Genomic DNA, 26886 nt, shown 5'->3' with positions numbered 1-26886 from the left:
ATTGAAAACCAAAGTCAAATTTTTCCTTTTATGAAATCTCATGCAACAGTAACCAATAGACAAATATTTAGAAAACTGAGTTGCAGTTTGATTTTGTACAGCTTTTTATTTATAATGCATGTCAAACACACGGTAAGTAGATCATCTTAATTATATTTATTTAGTCACTCTTGTTTTTATGAAAAGTTACAAATAAATTGAATTGAAAATCAAATTGTTTTTTGAAATGTACTGAGAACTTCTGTTAAAATTCTTCAGATGTGTTTCTTTGTAATTAAAAAGAATCACTTATAATTTGAGTTAACATTTTCACATTTCTCTTGTGGGTAAATTAAGCCTTTCAGCTACTAGACTTTCCTAAAGCAAGACACTATTGTGCCAAAGGAATGATAGAACAAATTATGATTGAGAATATCAAAACTTTTAAAAAAAAGAATATCAAAACTTCAAAAGCTATTTCTTCTTTACATGCTGATTGTGTTAATAAGTATCTTAAAACCTTTGTTCTTTATTTTTATTGCATTGATATCTGGCAAAACTATTTTTCCTGTGAAAAAATAATATGGTAAAATACTTATATTTTCTTAATTTTTTAGATCCATACTTTTTTTAAGTTTGAAGATTCCTAAAATATATTCCATATTAGAGTGTTCTCTATCTCCACTTCTAACACTAGTCTCCTTAGAAGTTGATTTAAATATATTGTGTATCTTAGAACTGATGAACTTTTGGCATATGGACTTTCTGTATTAGAGTTATAAGGCAAAATTGAGGTATGTTCCCAAGTGATCAACTTCTAGCAGCAACAACCCCCCCCCCCACCCAGCAGAGGAAAACTTAGTGAAATTAAATGGTATTTTTTTACACTAGTCATCACTGAACACTTGGTTCTTTGATCCACTAGCTGAGGGTAACTGGAGGCTTATTTAAACCTCCTAGTATTTCCATGGATTTTTTTTCACCTTCTCCTTTCTAAATTAAGCTTTTTATTTTGAGATCATAGATTCACATGCAATTATAAGAACTAGTACAAGGAGATCCCATGTACCTTTTACTGAATTTCCCCAGTGATAACATTTTAGTAAAACTGTAGCACATCATCCCCACCAACATATTGATATTCACATAGTTCATCAGACTTATTTAGATTTTTCCAGTTTCATTTGTACTTGTGTGCGTCTAGTTAGTCCTGTGTCATTTGATCACATGTGCAGATGCCTGTGTCCACTGCCACAGTCGAGACAGAGGGCATGTTCATCACCATAAGGCTACCTTCTGTTGTCCATTTTTACCACACCCTCCCCTTTCCCCATGGACTTTTCACAGATTGGACTAGCAGTCTATTCCCTGGCGATGTTTCGGGAAGTAACTAATTTGTTCTTTTCCTCTTGTGAATGTCTGCAAATAAATAACACGAAGTAAGGGAACAGCGTCCCACCTTTCTGGAGTTGTGCACTTCCCTGTTGCTTGGCAAAGGGAACCAACAGCAGGGGCAAAGGGCTGCCTCCGGGGCGGGGCAGCATTTCTAATTCTCTGGAGGCACAGAACCAAATTTGCCACCTTTGTTTTCATTCTCAGATTACGCTCGATTTGAGGCCAAAATCCATGACCTACGAGAGCAGATGATGAACCACAGCATGAGCTCCGGGTCCGGGTCCCTGCGAACCAATCAGAAACGCTCCCTCTATGTCAGGTAGGCAACGGAGCATTACTTACTGTCATCTGTACTTTGTGAGCAATCGCTTGGGGAGACAAAGGAACACCTTGCAGGAAAGGATCATGTGTTCTTATTAACCCATGCTCATCAATACACCACTGTAAGACCTTAAATTTAACCATTTTTGAAGAAATTTTTGAAATGCCATTATGTTAAATTAGCAAAAGGCCCTTTTTAAAAACAAGTTATTCTTTGAGCATGTTACGACCCAGGGTAAAGTTCTTAGCACAGGATGCAGTGAAAATAATGAGAAAAGATGTTTTTAATTTTGATACATCTTAAATTGAGTATGTGGACCAAAGCTCTGGACATGTGCTCACCAGCAGTATGGGAAGCAGGTATTCCCGTATCACCTCTAGACCTGCTTGATTTCTACTGCATTAACTTTGGTGTTTTGATTTGACATGAGACGTACTCTTTTATAGAGTTATGTGTTTTCCCTAACACATTTTGGTAGAAAGACTTTCTTCTGTGGCATCTAATTACCAATCATTTCTCAGACCATAAAAGTTACTTGTTCCTTGCCTGGAAAAAAACTCATTAATTTATCAAACCAAAAAAAAAAGATTAATTAAACTTGAAATGCCTTTCAGTCTTTCATCCTCATAGTTAACTCTTGAGAAAGATCCATCCTCACTCAACTATAACATGTGCCTCTTCTTAGCACAAGCCTCCTATATCCCTTCCAAAATATACTTCACCAGTGCTGACTGTACTTTAAAAAATAATATAAGTATGAGCGGCCACCAAGGGAAAGTGGAGGTTAATGAATGGACTAAATGAATCCAGCTACCAATGGAGGATCCATGTCCCTTGCCACTGTATTCTCTCTCTCTCTTGCCAATCTGCCCCAGAATCTGGTCTGACTCCCACCTAAGGTCATATTCTCCTCACCTGAAATTTCACTCTTTTTCTAGAGACACTAAATGATGTACTTGAATCGACTTGTCCCATTGATTCCACTTTGGCTATAAAATCATCTCTTGTGTGTCAGAAAGGCACAGCAGGGCCAAGAAGGGAACAGCATTCCGGAAGTCAGCAGGTTCTCTGAGGCCTTGAGTGGCCAGCCATTCTGACCAGCGTAGAGTCCCTTCTCACTCCAGATGGTTCCAGTACCTCAGAAGCCTGAGATTTTAAATTTTAAAAAGTCAGAATATTAGCATTCCACATTTGCCCAACTGTAGTTTGGAAGATTACTTTGATATGCTCCTCCATAATCTGTGGAAGGAATTATTAAGAAGCACCATAGAGCGTTATAAGCATTATAAGCATTATAAGACTATGATGACATCACAGGTATAATGGGAAGTGGCTATTTCTGTTTCCCTCACTTGTGTTTTATTGCTGGTCTTTGCAATACAAAATATTCTTTAATTTTGAAATGTTTTAGTCTTGGGTAGCAACTTGGGAAAGCCAGTTAGGTTAATAAGCTAGAGATAAATCAGTTAATGAAAACAATGATTATATAGACTAAAACTGGAAGGAAAAATCACCATAGTGTTGGTATCTTGTTAAAAATAGAATGCACAAAATATTCATGCACTAGAAGAAGTTCCCTGAAAATATACTGATGATAATTTAGTCCCTTTAATAAAGTAGTAGATTAGAAAAAAAAATTAAGTGATAGGATATTACATAAAACTAACAGACTTATTTGAAAGAGTAGTGTTTATCAAAATCAAACCCTTATTCTCTAATGTGGTAATTAAAATATGACATAAAAAGATCAGAAGACTTAAGGTAACAAAGAATGTTATCTTTTTAACATTCTAACAGTTGAATGTTGTATTGAAATGAGAAGCTGCTTTTAAGTGAGGCTCAAAACTAGCTAATACTTTGAGAAATTCCCCCAAGTGATTTCCCTACAATATGCAAAAATGGTATTAGGTTTCCAGTGTTCAATGTTTATTAATACTTATGTTGTGGGTAGAGGGCTGACTGCAGCATCTAAATGACTCCTGGAGCCATAGAGTAGGAAGAGATACGGGCCGTACATAGAGTGAAAATCAGAGGGATAGAAAGTCCTAGAGCATCCCTGGCCTTGTTCTCATGTGAAGACACAGAGACCCCCCCAACCTCTGCCAAAAAGCGAAAAGGCAGTAAAATGAAATGCACTAGCAAGGCCTTTGGGGAATCCTTACTAAAAATAATTCTATAAGTTTGTACCTTTGTTGCTTAGGGTTTTATTTTTAATTTTACACCAATTTTGGCTATAGGATTTTCATAGAGATGCTTGCTATATCTAGAGTACTTGAATAGAACTAGTGCCAGTTGGTTGTGCTTATTTTATACAACCGACTAGTTGCTCTCTCAAAATAAATGAGAGCAGGGTTTCTCTGATTATGTAACTATCAGATAATGAGTATGTCCCTTTGATCTGAGAATAGTGTCCTGGAATATTTATGTAATTCTAGAGCTGGAAGGAGCCCTAGCTATCACCAGGTCTAATGTTTAATTTGCAGAAGAGGAAACTGAGGCCCCAGGAAGGAAGAGATTTGCCCAGGACCCCACAGCTATTTGGTAACACAGACCTTCTACTCCCTTCCCCCCACACCACTCCGCCTCCCAAGGGTGCAGCTTATGTGGAATCTGATATTGAATGCACTTTAGCTGTGATTCCCAATCTTTTCTGTCAGCATTGCACCACTCTTAGATTAAGGAATAGGTAAACTGAGAAGAGAAATTCAAACATAAATCTCTTTGGGTTTTGCAAAGGATAAACTGTGCTTTAGAACATATGGGATTCCCTTAGTATCATTCACATATTTCTATAAAGCAAAACCTAAACCAGAAAGCAAGCACTCTCTTTGTTCTGTGATAAACAGCTTAGCAGACAGTAGAATATTTTTGCTCACCATAAACCACCCTTCCCCTTGTAGTTGCCCTCTCTCTCTCTCTCTCTCTCTCTCTCTCTCTCTCTCTCTCTCTCTCTCCCCCCGACTCTCTCTCTCTCTCTCACTCTCATTCATTCTCCCCCCACCCCACTCCTAGCCTGCCTTGACCTGGCTATGCCTGGGAGGATGGATGCATCTCAGCATCATGCAGGAACTGGCCTCATTCTCCAATTAGAAACGATTCTCCCAGGTGATAGCTGTTTGAGTTGAAAAGAGGCAGAGGAAACTACCATCAATCACACCTGAGCTAGGGAGAGTTTTAAATTTGACCCAACCCTCTCTCTTTTCCAATCTAGTTATAATTATTTTTCTTCTATCAATCTTCTGTGTAAGCTGCTTGAAGTACTTTAGTAGTGTTGTACACACGGAGTTGCTTGTTGCTAATGATATAACTATGCATGTTCTATGCGAATGATTTGGATATATTTGATTTAATGGGCTATTTGTATTGTGTATTTCCTGCATTGTGAAACATATCTAGCTGTAGAACCTTCAAAGTAAATAAAATGTTCAAAGTTTGAATAAAATATTTTACAAAATGCTCTACCAGTACATTATCAATTCTTCAGACATAGATGCACTCGGCTCCTAAGCCACAGGAATACAGATTTTGTTGTATGTACTTTGAGGTTCTCCACATGGGCAGATGGAGGTCTTGCTGCCTTTATAATATGTGCTCCCCTTCTTACCTGCCAGCTGGTTTAAAAGCATCCCTATGACAGAGAACCAGGCTTTTCCTGCTGCTGATAGAAATGGGCCTTTGTATCCAAGTACTATTAAGAAAGGTCAGAGATATAAGGGGATTAAAGTTACACAAAAGTGCAAAAAGCCAAGGAAAGATTCTTTTTCCTGATAAAAAAGAGCAAAAGTCCCCATGACACTGAGGAGAATGGGGAGGAGAAGAAAGAAAAGCAGGTAAGTCTTCCAATGGGGAGTGAAAGGTCACAGGAAAGACTAAAGGACAAACTTGGCCCATGTTCCTTTGTTAATAGAAGGTATCAGTTTTGAGAGTTCAAGTGAATAGCCTCTCCTTGTGAATTTGGGTTTAAAAGGCAGTTGCTGTTACTTACTTATGCATTCATGGAGCATTTGTTTCATGTGTGTCCTGTGCCAGGACCTGGAATGCAGACCAAGGACCCAGCAGTAAAAGTCATGTTTCCTGTCTGCAAAACATTCATGTCCAGTGAGTGAGGTAGATGAGGGGCAGACAGTCACGGCACAGTGAGATGTGAAAAGGGAGCTCTAGAAAGGCCTGGAACTTTTATTGCTTCCTAATTAATGCAAGGGTATCTGAATTGGTTCTTCAAGATCATAGATGAGTTCACCCAGAGGCCTTCTAGTCTTTTTACTCAAAGAAATACACTCTTCATCATGACCCAGTGAATACATACACCATACACTCAATGCTCAAAGAAAACTTTCATTAAACTGTATTAATGCTTTTTATGTACAGTGTTCTTGGTTATTTTCTATTCTATTTGTCTGCTTTTTTAAATAAAATGAAGGTCACATCTCATTATCTCAACTTAATAACTCACGAATGGGCCACTATCTATGGCTGGCAGACAAGTGAACAGGAAAGAGCATTCCAGGCAGATGACACAGCAACAGACAGGCTGATCATCATTCACTCCAGTACATTTAGCATCTCTGGGATCCCTCACCCTTGGTGTTCTAGCCAGCTTGGAAACCCATTATCCCTGGTACAGATGAGTAAGTGGAAGTGAAGGAAAACATTTGGGAGGCAACTTCTAGGGGTTAACCATTATGGTAGTGTTCTATACATATTTTCCCATATGATCCTTCTGACAACCAAAGAGTCAGAGACTACTTTCTCCATTTTATAAACAAATAAACTAAAACTCGGAGTCATTAAATAATTGCCTTAAGATCACAGAGCTAGTCTGGATGTGAGCATAGATGTTCAGGTCCTATGTGAGAGGCAGCACAGAGCAGTGTGAGGAGCATGGCTCCTGGATTCTGTCACTTACTAGCTCAGTGTTGTGGACAAGTCAGTCTCTCTCTTAGTTTCTTTTCCTGTGAGATGAGAATAATCATAAGACACCATAAAATGGATGTGAACGGGAATTTAAATGAAGTAGCAAATTTAAATACCTGGCACAAGGAAGCAATTGATATATGTTGATGCTATTTCTCATTTATTGTAAAGACAACCTTTCCCCTGTAGAACAGAAATGCCATAGAACTGATTCTTAGCAAGGTACCATTTTCTTAGCAGTGGGATGAGACACCCTTGTTGCTGTGATTTCCTTCAGCAAGAGAAGGACAGACTTCCTGCCATTCTTACATTTTTGCTCCTCTAGACCCCATGGAGGCTGAAGGGAAGGGCCAGAATTCTAGGGCTCCAGAATGTCCAGCTTCGTCAACTCTTCAGACATTTCTCATCCCCCACAAAAGTCTAACCAGAGGAAGAATTTGAACAGAATTCAGCTGGAGACACAAATAAAAGTCACTGTGCTTACAACCAGCTCTTCCAGGTTTTCATAGATGTCATCAATGCCCCTAACCCCATGGTTTCATCCACTTCCCCTCTGCATTCTCCACCACCCTCAAGTCTGCCCTGGATTTGAAGGGCTTGTTTCTTTTTTACCATGGTTCTAATACTTTAAGTTGGTAACTAAAAGTTGCTGCTAAGACAGTTTCAAGGTCTGCCTCCTGCCCCATTGTTTAACAGAGGCTTTCTGACATTGATTCATTTGGTACATTGATGCTTTTATTCAACAAACATGGTTTATGTACTTACCTACAAAGTATCAGTCTGATGTAGATGTTAAGGATACAGAGATGAATAAACACAACCCTCCTTCCTTCAGGATTCTTGTAGTCCACATCTGTAAGCCCCTATTCAAATAGTGTACAGGTCATCTTTCTAACTATCATTTCCTGATACCTCATGTGTTACACACCCTGTGATTATTTTCCCATTTTAATCTTTACAACATGCTTATTAGTCTTCCTACAGTGAAATCTGCCCAGGAGACCACTGGTATTTAAAGGTGATCTGTAAAAATAGTTGCCACTCTGGTCTTTACTAAGGTTTATGGTAAAACTCCCTGAAATGGAAATACCATTCAATACTGGACCTGCAAACCCCAGTTAATGCCTTAATTTCATCGTCCTTAATGTCTTACATCATTGTGCTTGACATAAAGATGTCTCCTTAATAAATATTTGTTGAATGAATGCCTGGACTGTCTTTCCTATATAGCTATGAAAAAAATAGAATATAAGCCAAGATGTTGGAGCAACCAGTCCTATGGAGGTTCAATACCAGCTGGGCTGCCACTAAGTGCATGGAACCTGGCCATGTCCTGAGGAACCAGCACTACCTCCTGGTCCTGGGGTTTCCAGGACACATCTGGCACTGCGTGGCCTTTCAGTCTGCTGCACTTGCATGCTGAGCTCTGTGCTTCTCTTTAAACTGGGACCTAATCCAATAATAGATTTAGACAACCACACATGGTTTATACCGTCTCGGTGAGTGGGCTTGGGGTAGAGGTAGGGCCCAGGGTGAAGTTCATCCTGTGTTTCATTCTCAACACCCATAGTCTTTTCATTTTAAGGATATAACACTGGAAGTTACATTGAAGGAAGTCTTGAAAACAAATCCAGCCCAGGATCCTTCATCCAAATGGATCCTTCCCATTCTATGGGAAGGATGCCCCCACCTGATTGATTTTGGTGGGAGGAGAATGATACATTATTTTTGTAAGGTTTTCTTAGACCCCGCCGAGGAAATAAACAGCCAATTAGCCATGGAAATAGGCAGATGAGCTTTATTTTGGAAGTTTGTACTCCCGGGCGACATTTTCCCCACCCGGAGAAGGGGCTAAGAAAAGACCGAGGAAGAACGGAAAGGCTGGGAGTTTTATGTGGCTGGACTTCGTGTGGGAGCCAAGGATTGGTTCTTGGTGAACAAAGAAGCAACTTAGCATTGGTGGCTCCTGGTCTGATGTCAGTCACCTCTTCTGGGTCAGAGTTTAGTTGCCATATTACTTGTAGTCCAAACGGTGGCCATATTTGTAGTCCAAAATGCTAATTGTAACTAGATTCCCACTTGTCCTACCCTGCCCATCCTGACAATTTTACAAATAAGAAACTCTGTTTGTTTTTTGTTTGTTTAAACAGTAGCATACTCTCCCAATCCACTTCCTGCCCCCAGGTCACTGATGGCCAGTGGCCGGGGATGGCAAGCATGGGGAATAGAGCCTCTCAAGAGACTGCAGTGTGAAGCTGCTTCCAACTCGCGAGGCTTGAATTTCTCAAGGAAGTTTAAGGCAAAACCATGAAATCTGTGGACCTCCTTATTGGTCAGATTTTTATCTTCTTCCTCTTCAGCCTTGGACCTCACGTGCTCTCAGTGGCTGTCTCCAGGGGCCATGTCACAGTCAGCTGTGTGCACCTCAGCCCAGTACTTGGCACAGCGCTGGCTGACAATGGCATTTTTAGTGCCTCTCATTCATTCTTTCATATATTCTTATTTGGCAAAATCATCATTTACTCATTCAGAGATACCATAGATTGCCTCAGAGTAGTAAATAAAATCTTGGATTCAGATTTCTTACCTCTCTTAAAATCTTACTGAGAGACATGAGCCAGTATCGGAGCAGTTTAATAATATGAATCAGAAAGTCTAGACTTGAGAAACCAGAAGAGAACTGGCGAGGGCTCTGCAATGCCCGAGGTACCCTGTGTGAGCCGACCTTAGGGGCCAGACCTTCTATGTCAGTGCTTCACTCCTGACTTTGTTTAAACCTCGCAACAGCAGTGCTATGTATGATGCAGGTGACTGTTACCCCCATTTGACAGAGGAGGAACCTTGTTGAAGGCCAAAGATGTTTAAAAACTACCTACACAAGGTGCTACAGGGCCAAGTCATATTCTTTACCCAGGTGCGTCTCTCACTGAAGGCCATGCTGATTGTCTATACAGTGTGGTGAAGACAAAGCTAATTCTGTAGGGGCGCAGGTTAAATTCCTATCTATAGGTCTGTCATTTATACTGTATATAAAGATGTTCTCTGTAGAGACCCGGCTTCTGGTCCGGACTTCAAATCTTACTGATGGCTAAGACGAGTTTCTCATTTATAAAATGAACATAATACCTAGTTCACAGGCTTGTTTTTAGGATTAGGTTAAAAAGTAAGCCTATCAAAGAGCCTACTAGATGGGACTTACAGGTACGGGGGAAGTCCCTGCACCCCTTTGAGCGCTCAGAGCCTGCCCCATAAGCTGGCACCTTCCTGAAAGCAGAACAGAGTTGGATTATTCATTTACACTCTGAGACTTATTAACATTATGTTCACTCTTTTGGGCATTTGCATTTTTAATTGCCTCTTAATTGTTGAATAAAGGGTCTTGTCTTCAGGCAGCTAATTTTAAGCCAGAAATAGAAAGGAGGAGGAGTCATGGGGTGCCTGGGGGAGTTTTCTTTTTCCCCTGAAATGATAGGCTGGCCCTGATTTTTAAAAGGTTTCTAATTTTAGATTTCTATAGGAAGAAGGACAAAAGTACCATGGGTGACCCCTTCACTGACCATCACATTCTTCCTCTAACCCTCTACCTCTGGATCTATAATTTGAGACATCATTTTTGTTGATGTCAGGCCCTCACTCACTCACTCACTCACTCATCCAGAAAAACCTTCCCTGAGTCATAACCATCCACCTTCTATTGTTCTGTGCTCTAGGGATAAAAAAATTAATGGAGCATCTTTTCTGCCTATTTCTGCTGCTCCGCTCTACCCCACAATAATCACATTTCAGAAATCTTGCATCCCCAGAAGAAGTGGTTGGCATCTTAGCCCAAAATTACTACTTTCTAGAACAACCTGGACAGCTCTAACTAGAAGAGAGAGCAGAACAGTAACAGATGGGACACAGGATCTTCACAGAAGAGAATAGGTGAAAGGTGAGGGCATGGAAAAATTGAGGAAACCTTCCACCTAAATCATGAGGTCAGGTTAAGAACAAGAAAATAGTCTCAAGCTAGTTTTTCATTAATCTCAGTACCTGACACATTCTGGGAATTCTTTAAATACTTCTTGAGCGAATTTTGTGAGTGGCAACTGAGGATGATGATTAAACAGAACATGGCATTAGGAGAACCACCAATGACTCATAACCGATGGTTGAGCACATGTTTCTCTGTGTTCCTCTGCATCTCATAACTGTTCTCTTCTAACCCTTTCCTGCCTATTGACTCACCTGGCCCCTCTGCTGGGTGCTGAGTACTTCTCGGATGGAGATGTGCCAGGTTACAGTATATATTTGCACAGTGAGGTATAGAGTAACTGCTGAGTCAATCAAGTTAATGAATTGTGTATGTCACTAGATTGGAGAGCATTTAACTTTAATTCAGATTTTGCTTGATCAAGTGAGTATGCTGTCCTGTTCAGGAGTGAGAATCATATCAGGCTACATTCTTTAAAACTCATTCAGCGAAACAAATGCCATACTTAATATGGGTTAAACTTCAAATCCATTTTCTCTTTTATTATAAATCCATAAGAAGTGTAAAATAACATTCACAAGTACTTTTAAAATAATAATCACAATCATAATAAATAGCAAATCATAATTGTATCATATTCTGTGCTAGACAATTTGCTAAGCACCTTTTGTGGATTATTTAATTCTCACAAAAACCCTATGAGATGAGTACTATTTTTATTCCCATTGTAAAGAAGAAAAAATGGAGGCCAGTCTTGAAGTTTACCCATAAGAGGCAAAACTGGGACTAGAACCTAAACATGCTCTCTGTGCCCCTACCTGCAGAGCCCTGTGGCTTTATTAAAGGGCTTTCATTTATTTTCTTTTATTTTGGTTGATTTGATACAACATGTCTGTAAGTGGATATTGTTTTTTCACAGTTTTTTAATAAGGAAGCTAAGGCACAGAGTACTAAGCTATCTACTCTCATTTCCAAGTGTAGAGTAGTACCAAGCCATCGACTCAGTCCATTCTCTTTAAAGATGTGTAAACACACAACTCACATGTATCTTTTTCCAGTGTTTGCCTTGTGTTTCATTTACTGGCATGAGACATACTACATGATTTCTATAGGCCTACATTATTAAACATCAAAGGAGTAGTTGAATATCACACAGTCACCTTAGATCCTATGCTCGAGCTTGAAGACGCCCAGAGCATGTGGATTTGTGATTAAATTGAGCGAGTCCCCACTGAGCTGTGGCCATTACAACAGTATGAACAAATTCTCTGCCTCTCTTCTGCCAACACAGAGCCTGTAGCCTGAGCAGCCCTATACAAAAAAAAGTCCCACATCAGAAAACACAACCGAAGTGCCCGTCACACGAAGCACCCTGCCCATGGGGTCGGGGGAGGCATGCAGCCTGACACTCACAACCAGCTACACAATTTGCAGGGCTCACCGCAAAATGAAAATGTGGGTCTCCTTGTTCAAATATTTGAATATCAAGATAGTGGGAGCAGAAGCATAGTAATAAGTGATGCCTCTGGGCGCCTGTACAGCCCCAGGCCCACTCCCGCTGACCTGGCTTAGGGCATTTTTCTCAAAACCAAGAGCATGTGTAATTTTCTGAGTATGAAGTGCAATAACTATGGAAAACACAAAGTCAGTATTGGAACACTTCGAGGATCCAAGCATTGTCTTTTACCTAAAAGAGTACCTTATATAAATTATCCATGTCTGCTTGTAGGATATGTGGAAACAATCTTCCAGTCCTGTTAGTGCTTGAGAAACTTCCAATTCCCACTTGCTCTGAGCCTCCAGCAGCCCCCTTTGTTGTCCACTTCGCGTAATCTCCACTGAAGTAAATCTTTCAAGAGCTAAGTGGTGTCATTATTTCACATTGTTAGCACCTACAGTACCCTCTTCCTGTTTTGCCAGTTCCTCCCCTTCAGGCCTACATTTTAGAAGTGCCTCAGAGAACTTTGGCAATCACTGGGACTTGTTTGGCTGTTGGGGTTCCTTCTATGTGTCATTCTCTAAATGCAGAGGCTGCAAGGCTTGCAGGCTTCCCTGACCAGCAACATTAGAATAAAAGCAAATTAGGAGCTTGACATGGGATTGACAACTTAATTTCATCCAGTAGGAATTCTAAAAATAATGAACACACATACAAATTATAATATATATTTTAATTAATTGACCTTTATTATTGCCATCATTTTCTATAAGAAAGGGCATTTTAATACCAAAAGAAAAATAAGAATACAGTCTGAGTTTGAGGAAAATTATTCAAAATTTCAAAAGTTATATTGTCAAAATCTTACTAGGGGAATTTTCATATCTCCTCTATCCATGTAATCCTACCTTATAGCTGAAAAAAATAAATAAGGCAAACATTGTGATGGATAATTATTTAACTCTTAATCCTGAATCTTTAGGTTCTAAATGTCTCTAAAATGCTTGGGTTGCATTTTGACCTTTGTGCTTTCTTGACAAAGAAAAACATTTTAGATTTCTTTTTCCTCATGTATATGCTTCATCTTTTATACTCTTCTCAATAACTAAGAAACCCAGATGCATCCTCTGTGATAAACTGATGCTTGCTTTTTGATATGCTTATTAAAGATAATAAGAAATTTTTATTATCCAAACTGACTCTATTTAAAGATGTTATCACCTTATAATATTTCCAACTGTATTTTAAAACAGTGTATAGCTGTACTGCTTCAGGCCAGATTGCTCATATCACATGCATTTTTTCCCCTTAATTTTCTTAAAAGTGCAGATTTTGCCTGTAAAATGTAGGATTTTACACTTTTTAAAAAGCTGATTCCAAGGGTAAAATAATGAGAAAATAGCATGTATACTGAATAAAACTCTATAATAAAAAGGATTTGGGAGGTTTCTGGTGACTTCCATCGTAAAAATACAAATTCTCATTTCCAGTGGCTTCTTCTGAATGGAGCCACCCCTCCCTCCCTATTTAGGAGGGCTCTGAGCCAGTGATCAAGGAGGCTGTCTTTGCTTCATGTTGCTGTGAAGCCAGGTTAGTGGAGAGTTTCTCCACATTGAATGAACTCCATTATTGGCTCTTTATAAGATGATTACAGTTTTTTCCTCTGTTCCTAAAATTCCCTGTTCCTCTCCCGTCCCTCATAAATGGATGCCCCCATACCACTCCCACCTCCGCAACACACTAAATGAGTCCTTGGTTATATAATGAATTCAGGTATCCTAAGGACAAGTAGATAATGATGTAAATTTAAATCTCATCATATTTCCAAGGGAATGTCATTATTATGCCCATTCTACAATTAATAAAACCAAGGTTAGATAGTTTATATTATTGCCCAAAGTAACCAAGGAGAACAAATATAACTCAGTTCTGTCTGATGCCAAGTCCCTGCTATTAACCTTAGTGTCCAGGTTTTCGGGAAAACATCACATTTCCTTGGTCATGCTGATTTCAGGTATGCTCTCTCATTCTATTAGTACTTATAATTGTTAAAGAAAGTCCTGTGAGTTTTGTGCTAGAAATATAGTCATGTAATGTATAGTGCATCTCCCACAATAGTAAATGACCTTAAAGATGGTCAGTGAGTGAATTCTTGAAAGGGAGTTAAAATTATTCAAATTTCAACCATAGGGTCACAACCTTGGTCAAATATGCATTCTCAGCAGAGGCATGAGGTTTCCTGCTATGGCCTCTGAGTACAGAATGGGAGGATTGTAATATCTTTCTGAGTAACCTACAGCATGTATAGTTTAGTGGGACAGAGATGTGCTTCAGTTTTCTTAGTACGTATTAATTACAAAATACTATGTAGGATGCTGTCAGGAGTGAAAAGGTAGATCAGATATTCCCACAAGGATTCAGTTAAAGCTAGTTGAAAAAAACAGGCAAAAATAAAATTATATTACTCTGAATCCAGACTCTGCTCCAGGATCTGACAATAAGTAGGGAGTAGGAAATAAAGGAGATTCAAAAGGTCAAATATAATGGGTTCCAAAAGTAAAGCTATATTTGTGGGGAGGGGTGTCATCTTTGGCGGTGTAGTTCCTCTCTCAGGAAGTAATTGGGGACTGTCATAGAATGACACACTAATACCTCTAGAATACCAGCTCACTCAGCCATTCACTCATGAGTTCACAGCATGATGGAGTAGGCAAAAAGCCTGAGGTTCAGAGTCAGGAGCACACACCTTGATTTGAATCCTGGCTGTGCCACTTACTGCTTGTGTTGTGACCTTGCAGTTGACTTCCTTTCCACCCAAGCCTCAGGCTCTTCCAGAAAATGAGGATAAAATGTATACAACTCAAAAGTTTTTATGTAGAATAATGTGTGTAAATCACCTAGCATTTTACACAAACTCAGAAATTAGAAAAGAGAGAAAACATTTTAGCTTTTTCAATGTTAATATCACCTTGATAACAAAACATAATAGTCACTATAAGAAAAGAAATTTATAGTCCAATCTCTTTTAACAGTATCAAAAAGTTGAAATAAAACATCGACAAAGTAAATCCAGCAATATATAAAAAGGATAACATAGGCACAAAATGCACTAATTATAAAGAAAATACTGGTAAATTAAATGACAGTAAAATAAAAACTTCTGTTTGTCAAAAGATATCATAAATAGACTAAAACTGTAGACAGACCATAGAAGAAGATTTATAATGCAGAGGCTCAGCGGGACCAGGGAGAAGTATAATCAGAAAATGTAAATAACTGTTACAAGTTATTAAGGAAAAAGATGAGGACAAAATTTTTATAAGTGATCAAAACACTTGAACAGGTATTTCATGAAAGAGGATATGTAAATGGTCAGTTCACAATAAAATGAGGTTCATTTCTTTGGTCATCAGGAAAATGCAAATTCAAGTCCCAACCAATGCTACTCTCTACCCACCAGAATAGCTAAAATTGATAAGACTGTTCATTGCAAGTGTTGGCAACATGTGGACATTCTCATACATTGTTCATGAGAGGTAACCTGGTATGACTACATTGGAGGACTGTCAGTATCTACTACTTTGAACATCTTAACACCATGATTTTTTTCTAGGTATATACACAAGAGAAAAATTTACATATGTGCAACAAAATACATATAAGAATGTTTGTAGCAGCATTGTTTATAGTAGCCTAAACCTGGAAATAACCCAATGCGTATTAACAATAGAATAGGTATATAAACTGTAGTGTTTTCAGCCCTGGTTGGGTGGCTCCATTGCCTGGAGCATCATCCCATACACCAAAAGGTTGAGGGTTCGATCCCCAGTCCGGGCAGGTACAAGACTCAGCCAATTGATGTTTCTCTTTACCGTTGATGTTTCTCTCTCTCTTCCTCTCTCTCTAAAAAATCAATAAAGATATCCTCAGGTGAGGATTAAAAATTGTAGTATATTCACATAACATAACATTGCACATCAATGAAAAGGAACAGCTGCTACAAGCAACACCAGGTTGGAATCTTGCAAATATATATTGAGTGAAAGAAGCCACATACACACAAAATACTATATGTGTATTAGTTTTCTATGCTGGTATAAAGAAATACCGCACATTTGTTGTCTTTAAAAAAACACAAATTTAGCATCTTATAGTTCTGTGGGTTAGGAGGCCATTAAGGGTCTCACCAGATGAAAGTCAATGTATCAGCAGGCTCCATTCCTTTCTGGAGGTTCGAGGTGAGATCCAATTCTTGCTTATTTGGGTTGCTGACAAAAATCAATTGTTTACAGTCGTAAAATCAAAGCCTCCACTATCTTGCTGGCTGTCAGCTGAGCATCATTCCCATCCTATAGAGGCTGCCTCATTCCATGGCTCATATTAAAAGGCAAGAGCTGCTAGTTGACTTCTCATGTGCATCTCTCTCATCTACCCAGGAAAGGGTCTGTGCTTTTAAAAATGTAGCAATTAGATTGGGTCCACCCAGGTAATCCAGGATAATCTCTCCCTCTTCAAGGTCTTTAGCCTTAACCACACCTAAAAAGTCCCCCATTGCCATGTAAATAACATGTTCACAGATTTCAGGGATTAAGGCAAAGACATGGGGGGAGGGGTATTATTCTATCTACTACATTGTGATTCCACTTGTATAACATGCAAAAATAGTCAAAATCAGCCAACAGGGCAAGAAAGAGAGTGATTATCTTTGGGATCACATTCCTTAATGTATAATAAGAATAATATTCATTTAAAGGGTTGTTACAAATATTAAAACCAACAAAAGTATTAATTTCCTTGAAAGGTGTCTGCACAAAATAGACCACATTATTTACATCCTATTTTCCTTTCTTCCCCCTCCCCCAACTTTTACCTGTAAAAATGCTGTGACCAGGACTTTGCAGGATAAGGTATTCTGAAGATTTATAGGCACTATGTAACAATGCTTGCTTTGTAATGACTATCCCCTAGAAGTCAGATTTCAGCAAAAATTCCAGATGCTACTAGAGATAAGGCAAATTGGGGGACTAGTGGTCTTTGGATTGTATCTCTAACACTGCTGAAAAGACAGGAAGTGCTGAATGACCTGCTCCAGCCCCATCTAAAGGACCAGTTGCTGCACATTTTAAGCCACATAAACCCAAATCTGCCATATTATACCAATAATATAGTCAAAGTAAGGATTTCTTAAAACAGTAGACAAGTCACAGATCAACATAGAACCAGCAGTCAGTGCTTCCATAACTTAATCTTTTTAAAAAAGATTTTATTTATTTATTTATAGAGAGGGGAGGGAGGGAGATAGAGAGAGAGAAACATCAATGTGCGGTTGCTGGGGGTCATGGCCTGCAACCTAGCCCTGACTGGGAATCGAACCTGCAACACTTTGGTTTGCAGCCCGAGCTCAATCTACTGAGCTATGCCAGCCAGGGCATAACTTAATCTTTTGTGGGAAGGCTCATGCCGTGGCTCTTAAAGCCTAGAGCAGAGTCTAAGTAGAAAGAAGTTTCATAAATATTTGTTCAATTCAGTTGAAATTGTGGAGGGCTTCTGGTTGTTTTGGTTTGTTCAGGTTTGTTGTTTTCAGGAAAGCTGCTGTGGCCCACACCCATGACTTCTTGAATGTGCTGTGAAAGAAATCTATTAAAAATTAGGTTTAACATTCATTTTGTTCACTTGTTCCTCATACTTTTCCATTGATTCATTTATAAACAACTGTTGATAGCCCATGTGCCAGACACTTAGATGGGTTCAAGGAACACAAAGATAAAAGCACTCAGACCTTGTTTAAGAGATTTCCAGTCTACTGGGGAGACCAACAGGAAAAGGCTGTGCAAAGCTGGTGCCCACCTCACCATCCCACACTGAATTTCCTTACATTGATTTGTCTTAATTAAGAGGGATTTGTCAAGTACAGGAGTCCCTGTAGGGTGGATCATGTCCCAGCCTCTTTCCTGCAACACAGTCCCCACTGTCTTGCTCTCCTGGGAAGGGCCAGAAACAGTCTCTAACAAAGGATTGTCTTCTCGCCTGACCTCAGTATCTTTCAACCTTGGCCACATGTTAGAATCACCTGGGGAGCTGTAAGGGGAGAACTTTGTTTTCCTTTACGCTGCTCACTAAATGCTGTACTTCTGACGCCAGGTGTGTGGTTTTTCCTCACACTGACCAACTCTCTGACACCAGCTGGGTATCCTACAATTTACCTCCATTCTGACACTGTCTACAAGAAGATAGTGTCATACCCCACAGACTAAGGACTCAGTCCTACAAGACTGCCCCACTTGAGAAGTCAATCCCAAGTCAAGGTTGTCATCTGTGTTTCTGACTGGCTACAAACTACACAAATTCCAACAATCCTCTCCTGGAGTTGGATAATTTCTTAGTGTGACCCATAGAACTCAGGAATACAGTTTATTTGGTAGAGTACTGGTTTATTATATAATGGATAAAACTCAGGAAAAAAACACAGATGGACAAAATGCATAAGACATGGTATTGGGAAGAGGCACAGAGCTCCCATGCCCTCCCTGGGCGTGCCACCCTCTCAGCATCTCCCTGTTTTCAGCAACCCAGAAACTCTCGAACTGCAGTCATTTAGAATTTCATGGAGGCTTCATTACATAACTATGATTGATAAACTTACTGGCCTTTAGTGATTAATTCAACCTCCAGCCCCTCTCTCCTCTTCAGAAGTCAGGAGCTGAAAGCTCACATGGTTGCCTTTGCAAGCAGCCCCCATCCTGAGGGGCTTTCCAAAAGTCCCCTTGGTAATAGAAATTGGGGTGTGGTTGAAAGGGGCTTGTTATAAGTAGTAAAAGCCACCTCTCTGGCTGTTGTCATATAGGAAAGTCTGAAGGTTTTAGGAGCTTTGTGCCAGGAATGGGACAAAGACCAAAACACAAATTTCTTATTATAAATCACAATATCATAAAAACCCTAATGCCCAGGCCCCAGCCCAAACCTGGTGAGTCTAATCTCTGAGAATGTTCCCAGGTACCAATATTGTTTAAAGCTTCCTTAGAGACTCTAGTGTGCAGCAACATTATGAACCATTATTTTGTCCTTTTTCTTTTCTGTAAACTTTGTTTTCTTTTTCATCAGCCTGAGCTTAATCTGTCTCAGATTTCTTGCATGGAAATCTAATACAAACCTGCAGCTTATTGGGAAGGCCAGATTCTGGGACAGTTTCAATTTTGGTTACATTCAGACTCAAAATTTGAAAACTAACCTTAAACCTGATGCTATAAATTACAAACAGAGCAAAAATTGAATTTCCTCATTTAAGACTAAGTAACTTTGGAAAGGAGATTAAAAAGAATAGAAAGATTGTTTAAGAACCAAAGAGTTCTAACATTCATATTTTGATTTCTGGTGAATAAGAAATGAACTGAATAGAAGCTCTTAAATTGCAGGAGGACCCTTTAAAAATGGTCAGAGAGTACAGGTGTGTTTCAGAAAATCTGATTTGAATGCCATATGTTTGTGAGTGAGGGAGTGAGTGAGTGTGTGGAGGGGTATGTGGGGGTAATGACCAGGCTTGCCATGAATTCAGGTACAGCTAGGCTTACCCAACCCCCATTTCTGGTTCCTGTTGCTCTCTCTCTCCAACCCTGTAGTGCATTGCTTCATCCCCCTTCGAGCCTACCCCCACAGTCTGACCCAGCGGTTCCCTTGCTCTCCTTTTTATCTGCACCACTCCCCTCTTTAGGGTTTAGCCTATCCCAGGTCTCAGCAAACGGTTGGCATGGAAACATTAGATGAGCCTGCCTGCTGAGAGAGATATTCTGTTTCCAAGTGAAAATGGAAAAGATTCAAGTGTGATTCACTTCCAGCCATGTTAACTCCTGAGTTCATCCATTTAGGCTCCTGATCACCTACAAAGTGAAGGAGATTATCTTAATCCAGGCTGCCCACCTCTGCACCCCTGCTCCCGCTTCCCCTACAGACCCCCAACTGCAGTCTCAGGGAGCAGCCTGCTCTTTCATCTCTTCCTGCCATTGCACTGGCCCTTTCTCCACTCTGAATGCCGTCTCCTTTTTTTCATTTCTTTCTAAAAGGTTCTCTGTCACAGGTTCGATTCCCAGTCAGGGTACATGCCTGGGTTGCAGGCCATGACCCCCAGCAACTGCACATTGATGTTTTTCTCTCTCTCTTTCTCCCTCCCTTCTCTCTTTAAAAATAAATAAATAAAATCTTAAAAAAAAATAAAAGGTTCTCAAAGGGCTTTCAAGACCCAGTTCAGGGACCAAGTCTTCTAGGAGCTTTCCTGGTCCACACCACTTCACCCTCTTTTCATTCCAGCTTCTGGTGACTGCTTTCCTTCCTAGACTGTGAGCTCAAGAAAGGAGAAATGTGCTACTGTGAGGAGCTTGTATGTTTGTAGGGTGCATCTTAGCTCCATGACTTACTAAATGTGAGATCTTGCACAACTCCCTTACCTCCTCTGAGCTTCAGTATTCTCATATAAAATAGGAATGATGCTACATAATATGCCTGCTATTCATCAGATGTGGGGTATATGTTAGGCATTTTATCTTATTTAACTCCCACACTAATTCAGTGAGAGATAAGGTAACATTGTTACCCCTTTTACAGTGAGAAAACTAAGTTTTAATCATTGAGAAACCTGTCCTAAATCACGCAGCTCCTACATGGTGGAACCAAAATATTCAAGTCCAGGTCTGCATCTGCATTGCTCTGCTCTCGTGCCTGTGTATGAATAGAGAGCACCTAGCCCTGTGCCTGCCCATGGGGGTTAGGAGGACACAGGTGGAAAGATGGATCAATAATAAAATGCCATAAGTCCATGCTCTTTATGAGGATTCAAATGGAAAATTAAACCTTCACCTGAGGTTTAAGTCTAATGTGCACATTTTCTCCAAGTTTGTGGCTAAGGTCAAGAGTGCAAAGGCATCTCTGACCTTTGTTTGTACCTGTGCTTCCTCCAAAAACATACCTCCTTCCCACTAGAACCACTGTCCCCCGACCCTAAAGAAGAGAAAGATGGATAGGCTCCATGAGAACTGGAAAGCAGGGAGAAATGGCCTTTGAAGAGCTATTAAACCACCTGACAGCTGCCACTGCCACTGGGAAACAAGTCCTTCACTGTCCCATGTTGCTGTCCTCAGCGAAGGGTCATAGCACCTGACTGCTAGGAGGACAAAGCAAAGGGCATCAAGTGAGTGCCACTCCAGGAGGCTCAGTTAGCTGTGAGTGTAAATCATTCAGTGCCATTCAGTGAATTTTCTGCAACTTCCTTTTCTAACCAGTAATCTCACAAAAGGAAAACATATGCAGTCTTTTTCAAATATTTCTATTTTTACCTATAGGTGAGTGCAAAGAAATCTCTTTTAATGAAGGGATTCAGTGTTACAGCCGAGTGTATGGAAATAATACCTTGAGTTCCAAAAGGATAGAACAAAGCTTGTCGGTTTGTCTAGGACCAGCCACCACACAACGTTTTTTTTTTTTATAGCATGCCTCAATCCTAGACTTGGTTACCAGGGCTACTGATTTTTTAAATTATAGTGCTGAAATTATTAAATAGCATGGTCTCCTACAGAATCCTGAAAGCAGCAAAAAAAGTAGTGCCTCCTTCCATCATATTCTCTCCCTCCCCCACACTCCCTCTGTGTGTGTGTGTGTGTGTGCGTATATATATATATATATAAAATATTAAATAGTTTCCTTTACACTCAAAAAGGGCTATGAAATTGTTTTAATTGTTTTCCCAATGTTAAAACACAGAATTTTTAAAAAACCACATCCAATAACACTTCTAGATATAATGCCAAAACTGTGATTCAACAGCTTGCAGTATAAATAGATTACACAATTTAGAATAGTCTCTGTAAAATAACATTTATTTTGGATCTGGCTTATTTTTTAGGAAAATTTTAAAAACCAGGAGTGTGAATACAGCAGTGGTTTTAAGCAACGTGTTATATTTTAAGCAACCTGCAGGTGAGACGCAAAATAGTGATACATTCAAAAACTTAAATTCTTTGATCAAATGACTTGGGTTTTAATTTGTTTCCTCCATTTACCAGTTCTGTGACCTTGGACACATTATATTGTTCTCTAGGTCTCGTTTTGCTCATCTTTATAACATGGATAACAACCTCATAATCAAGTTGTATAAATAAAATCTGATACTGTTTTTAAATGCTTAGCACAGTGTCCAGTGCATATGAAAAAGATACTCAATAAATGGCAGCTACTAATTATTATTATCTCAGTGGGCAGTTATATGGATTAAGTTGCTTCACATACTTCTAGGCCTGTAGGACGTGCTTAATAAACATTAGGTATTGGTTTGTTATCCTGCTGCTGTTCTGTGAATGGTAACTACACTGCTGTTCCCCAAAGTTCTCCAGTCTCTCTTTACTTTGTTTGCTTCATTGCCAGGCAAACAGCAGGGTTCTATAAATGTTTAATTACCTTCACGCTTCCTTTTTGTTCTGCTTCCAATCCCATCCCACAGGTAGAGACATTCCTTTTCCCACCTGAATACAGATCAACACAGCCTGGGAAAATTGGAGGACCAGGTTTGAGTTGCTGAGTTGAGACCAAGACTTGCTATTTGACCTTGTACAAATTGCTCCCACCTCTGGCCCTCAGATTTTTAAATGTCAAACAAGGTCATCTCCAAGATCTCATTCTGTCTTAAATAATAATCACATTTTATTGTTGATCCATCCATCTGTCCACCTGTGTCCTCCTAACCCCCATGGGCATGCACAGGGTTGGGTGCTCTGTATTCATACACAGGCACTAGAGCAGAGCAATACAGATGGAGAGCTGGGCTTGAATCTTTTGGTTCCACCACAGACTCACAGATTCTTTTTTAACCAGGAGTTTGGGGGAAGCTACATAGTACAGATGCCCAGCTCTTAGACACCTGCTAATTGATGGATATTTAAGGATTGAACACTGAGAAGAGTAGACTCTGAACATTATTCCAATTCTTTACCAAATATGATATTTGAGGGGTATCAAGACCCTAAGGTTACACTCAAAATTTGGTGATGTAATAATAATCCTCAGCTTTGCCAAAAGCCCAAGCATGTGGGTTTAAGCACCAAGCATTTTAAACTTGACCACATTTCCTACAGAGTGGTATCCTGCATCCACGTGGCCATCTCTTTCTGGAAAGGCTTATTCCATTGCATGCAAAGAGGTAATTCTGGATTAATAAGGAAAATCAAATAGAAAACCACAAGGCCCCAATATGGCTACTTTAGAAACAAACTTTTACAATAGGATTCTGTTTGCTTAGAGTCAGAAAGGGACTGCACTTTATGAATTTCAAATTTCAGCTTACTTCACCCCCACAGTGGGGGCAGGGAGTAAAGATGAGGAGAGAGGAGAAGGGTGTGGCATACAAAGATTTGTGCCTGCTCTCATGTACAACCTATGTTGTTGTCAATAATGGGAAAATGTATTTCCCTTTGGGGGTTTAAAAATCAGTTGTTAGATGGTCTCCTGAAATCTGATTCTTCTTCTTCTTCTTTTTTGTATGTTGTGGGTATGAAAATCAAGCCAGCCTAATGGGAAATTTCAGAATTCTTCCTCCTCTCACTCCCAGGGCTCCTCCATCTGCCCTAGCTGTGTTTGGAGTGAGAAAGGAGCACAGGGCCAGATTTCTCATTAGCAGTAAACCTGTTGGACCACAAAGATGCAAGCATATGGAGCCCTGCTGGGGGATGTTGGGTGCAAGGCTGGCAGTACTTATCTCAGGCTCTGAAGAGCATGAAGTCTTTGTGTTGAGGTAGCAGAGCTAGGATAAGGGATTTCTTGGCTTAGAATATTTTCTAAGTTTATCATGATATAGGCAGTTTGTGCCCCTGGGAGAAGTTGGACTAAGGGAAGTACTTGCCAGCTCCTTTCTGGTCACTTTCATCTCTGATTTAACTCATCCTATGATTTGATGAAAATATTAGGATGAACCATATGAAACATTGACAGTTTCATATGGTTCTATCTCATATTGTGCTTTAAAAAGGGGCTTCTGTTTGAATGTGCAGGCTTCTTGCTGTCACTTTGTTGGCAGGGAAGAATTGACTTGGACAGCAGGGGGGTTCAAAATGTGAGTGTGTGCATAATTCCTGTCTGAGATTCTGTGAACACTCTGTTGTGTTAAAAGAATTAATTGGGGACCCTTGAATGTGTAACAGAACACAATATGTTGGCTGGATTTTTAATTGAAATAATAGAGCTATAAATAAAAGAAAAACGTTTCATCTATTAGCCTGCCACACCCACAAACAGCATAACCAGCTCTGCTTTTAGCTCTTGTGTTAGGGTCAGCTACAGTGTCTGAAGTTTAGAGTTATGTCAGTCTGACCCCAATTGCTTTACTGAAGCAATTCCATTGCTCAGCCAGACAGAAGCCATGCACCACATTTTTTAAATGCCATAAAATCTAGGCAAGGAAGTGCTTGGATATAAATGCCCAGAAAAAGAAGAAGGAGAGAGACAGCCTCCTCCTGTGGCAAGCTCACCTGGAAGAGGCTGGCCAGTGCTACTTGCCTGCCACATGGTCTCTATTGCCTTTTGAACAGAAGGTATCAGAGGTGCTGCAAATCAAAATGTAGCTTCACTTAGTAATGAATATTTTATAGGTATTTTAAACCTTTTGTGAACAAGGCAAAACATAACTAACCACAAAAAGTCAAACCTGTACACACCAATCACTTCCTTAAAATATGGGTCTCATCTTTCTGAGAGACTAGTAGTTGCTAGAACTTGTTGAGTACATATTACATTCTAAGGCCTCTTCATGTGTCCACTCAGTCAATATTCTCAGCAAACCTGGGAGTTAGTGTTGTTAGGCCATCTGTAAGATGAGGAAACAGTCTTGGAGACGGTGAACTTACCCACATTCACACGAAGGCAGAGCCAAGAATTAAACATGAGTATTTCTGACTCCCGAGTTTGTGCCACTCAGGAGAGGGCACAGATTCTCCTTCCAAATTAGAAGAGAAGTTTGAGTTTATTGTTGATGTTTGATTATACCCAAGTAGATGAAGTGCTCATTTTTAACCCCCCATGGACTTTCGTTGTTTTCCAGCTACCTTCAGTGGAATATGCCAAAAATAAATTAATTAATCACAACTGGGGAAAAAGCATGAATCCCTCCTTTTAGCCTTGGTCACTTCAGAACTGGTTGCCTTGAAAAGTATAAATTGTTTGGCATTGCTTTTAAACACTGCAGAGCGGGTTTCAGGTTGCACCCATTGATGGGCTCTCCCAGGGGTCAGGCAGTCTCCTCCCACCTTCTTCCCCTCCTCCTCCTCCTCCTCCTCCTTCACCATTCTCCTTCCCTCTTCTGACCTATCTATTTACCTATTTATTTCATTGTTACAATAAAATGCACAGATCAGTGAATTTTAATAAAAGTACATGTCTGTATAGCCACCACCCAGATCAAAATACAGAACTTTCCAATATCCAGGGTTCCTTATGCTCCAGTCCAGCCAATGCCAGGCCTCAGCCCCCCACCCCAAGAACACTGCTATTCTGGATTCTATCGCCATGGACTAGTTTAGTCTATTTTTGAAACTTCATATACACGTTACCATACTGTCAGTGTTCTTTCCTGTCTGCCTTCTATGGCTCACCGTGTTTTATAAGTGTTATTCATATTGCTTTGTATTTCGGTAGTCTGTTACTTTGTCTTGCTTTATGTATTATTCCACTGCATGAATAAAATACAACTTGTTTATTCCTTTTTCTGTTGAAAGACATCTGGATTGCTTCCAGTTTGGAGCCATTATGAATAAGCTGCTATAAACATTTCTGTACAAGTCTTTTAAAGAAAATAGGCACTAGTTTCACTTGGGTTTGTATACAGGAGAGAAACTGCAAGGTTGTAGGTAGTCAAATACTTTAAAATAAATTGATAAACAGTTATCTAAAGTGATTGTAGAAAATACAATCTTTACCTGGGTGTGCTTTTCTAAAACTTGTAGTAAGTGGGAGGTGCTGTATTCCTGAAAAGAAATTGGGAAAGAATGGATGTCCGGGGACAATTAGTCTCTGCCATAGAGCCCCTCACTGTACTTCATGAATATATAAACCAGAATGGTTCCTTCTGTGAATTTGAGTATAAAGTTCAAACACTAACTTAGGTTTGCAAATAGCAGTAGCTGTGTTTCCTGAAATGGCAATAAATTCAACTCCATGGAGATGCTGACTACCATGGGCCAATGTTTCCAAAGGGCAGCTAAATTGGTCTCCTTGATTTCAAAGATGATGAGAAATACTGGTAGAGATGTTAAAGGCTTTCAGTACCTCTGATCAATGTTGCACTTTGATAAGGTTACATTTTAGCTTCTGGCTGCACTGTCTAATGCTTCCCTTCTTTTAGTAAAACAAAGTGCCTACGGAGTTAAAAACATGCATATGGATTAGCTAATATTTTTTTCCTGTTCATTATCTCATCTTTAAATTCCTCTATTGACTATGAATTATCTGGTTCTTAACAAAGAGGTTAAATCTTCTGTGTACACAATTCTCTAAGTACACATAGGTAACTTATGTTTTCATATGGTATCAGCTCTTTGATGCTTGAAGTGAGTTAAACACCAAGGAGACACTGACAACTTCATGGAATGACCTTCCCAGAGGGCAACATAGCATCCAGGGTGGTAAAGACACTCAACACACGTGCGGCCCCTTCCTCTGGGGTCTCCCAATCAAGTGAGGTCAGGTGCACAGAGAAGTAGGTCATAGTGACAATCTAGGGTGGTAAATGCTATCTCTCAAACAGATGTGAATATTTCTATTGCTACCTTGTATGGCTTGATATCAGAAAAATGCTGACTGCTGTAAAGTGAAAGAAACACGAAGTTCTCATATTGA

General features: G+C 39.7%; 1 protein-coding gene across 17 annotated transcripts in view; it reads left to right on the top strand.

The window, feature by feature from the left end:
* Positions 1-26886, top strand: part of DLG2 (discs large MAGUK scaffold protein 2) — a 1902487-nt gene that overhangs the window by 1745773 nt on the left and 129828 nt on the right. For all 17 annotated transcript variants that reach the window (XM_045817849.1, XM_045817836.1, XM_045817835.1 and 14 more), the window contains one exon: positions 1579-1693. In XM_045817849.1, coding sequence (XP_045673805.1) covers positions 1579-1693 — 115 coding nt within the window. The remainder of the gene's footprint in view (positions 1-1578; positions 1694-26886) is intronic.

This window comes from Phyllostomus hastatus, unplaced genomic scaffold, assembly GCF_019186645.2.
Source record: "Phyllostomus hastatus isolate PE091 unplaced genomic scaffold, TTU_PhHast_1.1 phas_scaffold_317, whole genome shotgun sequence".
In the NCBI taxonomy this organism is placed as follows: Eukaryota; Metazoa; Chordata; class Mammalia; order Chiroptera; family Phyllostomidae; genus Phyllostomus; species Phyllostomus hastatus.
This window is presented reverse-complemented; position numbering and strand designations above follow the sequence as displayed.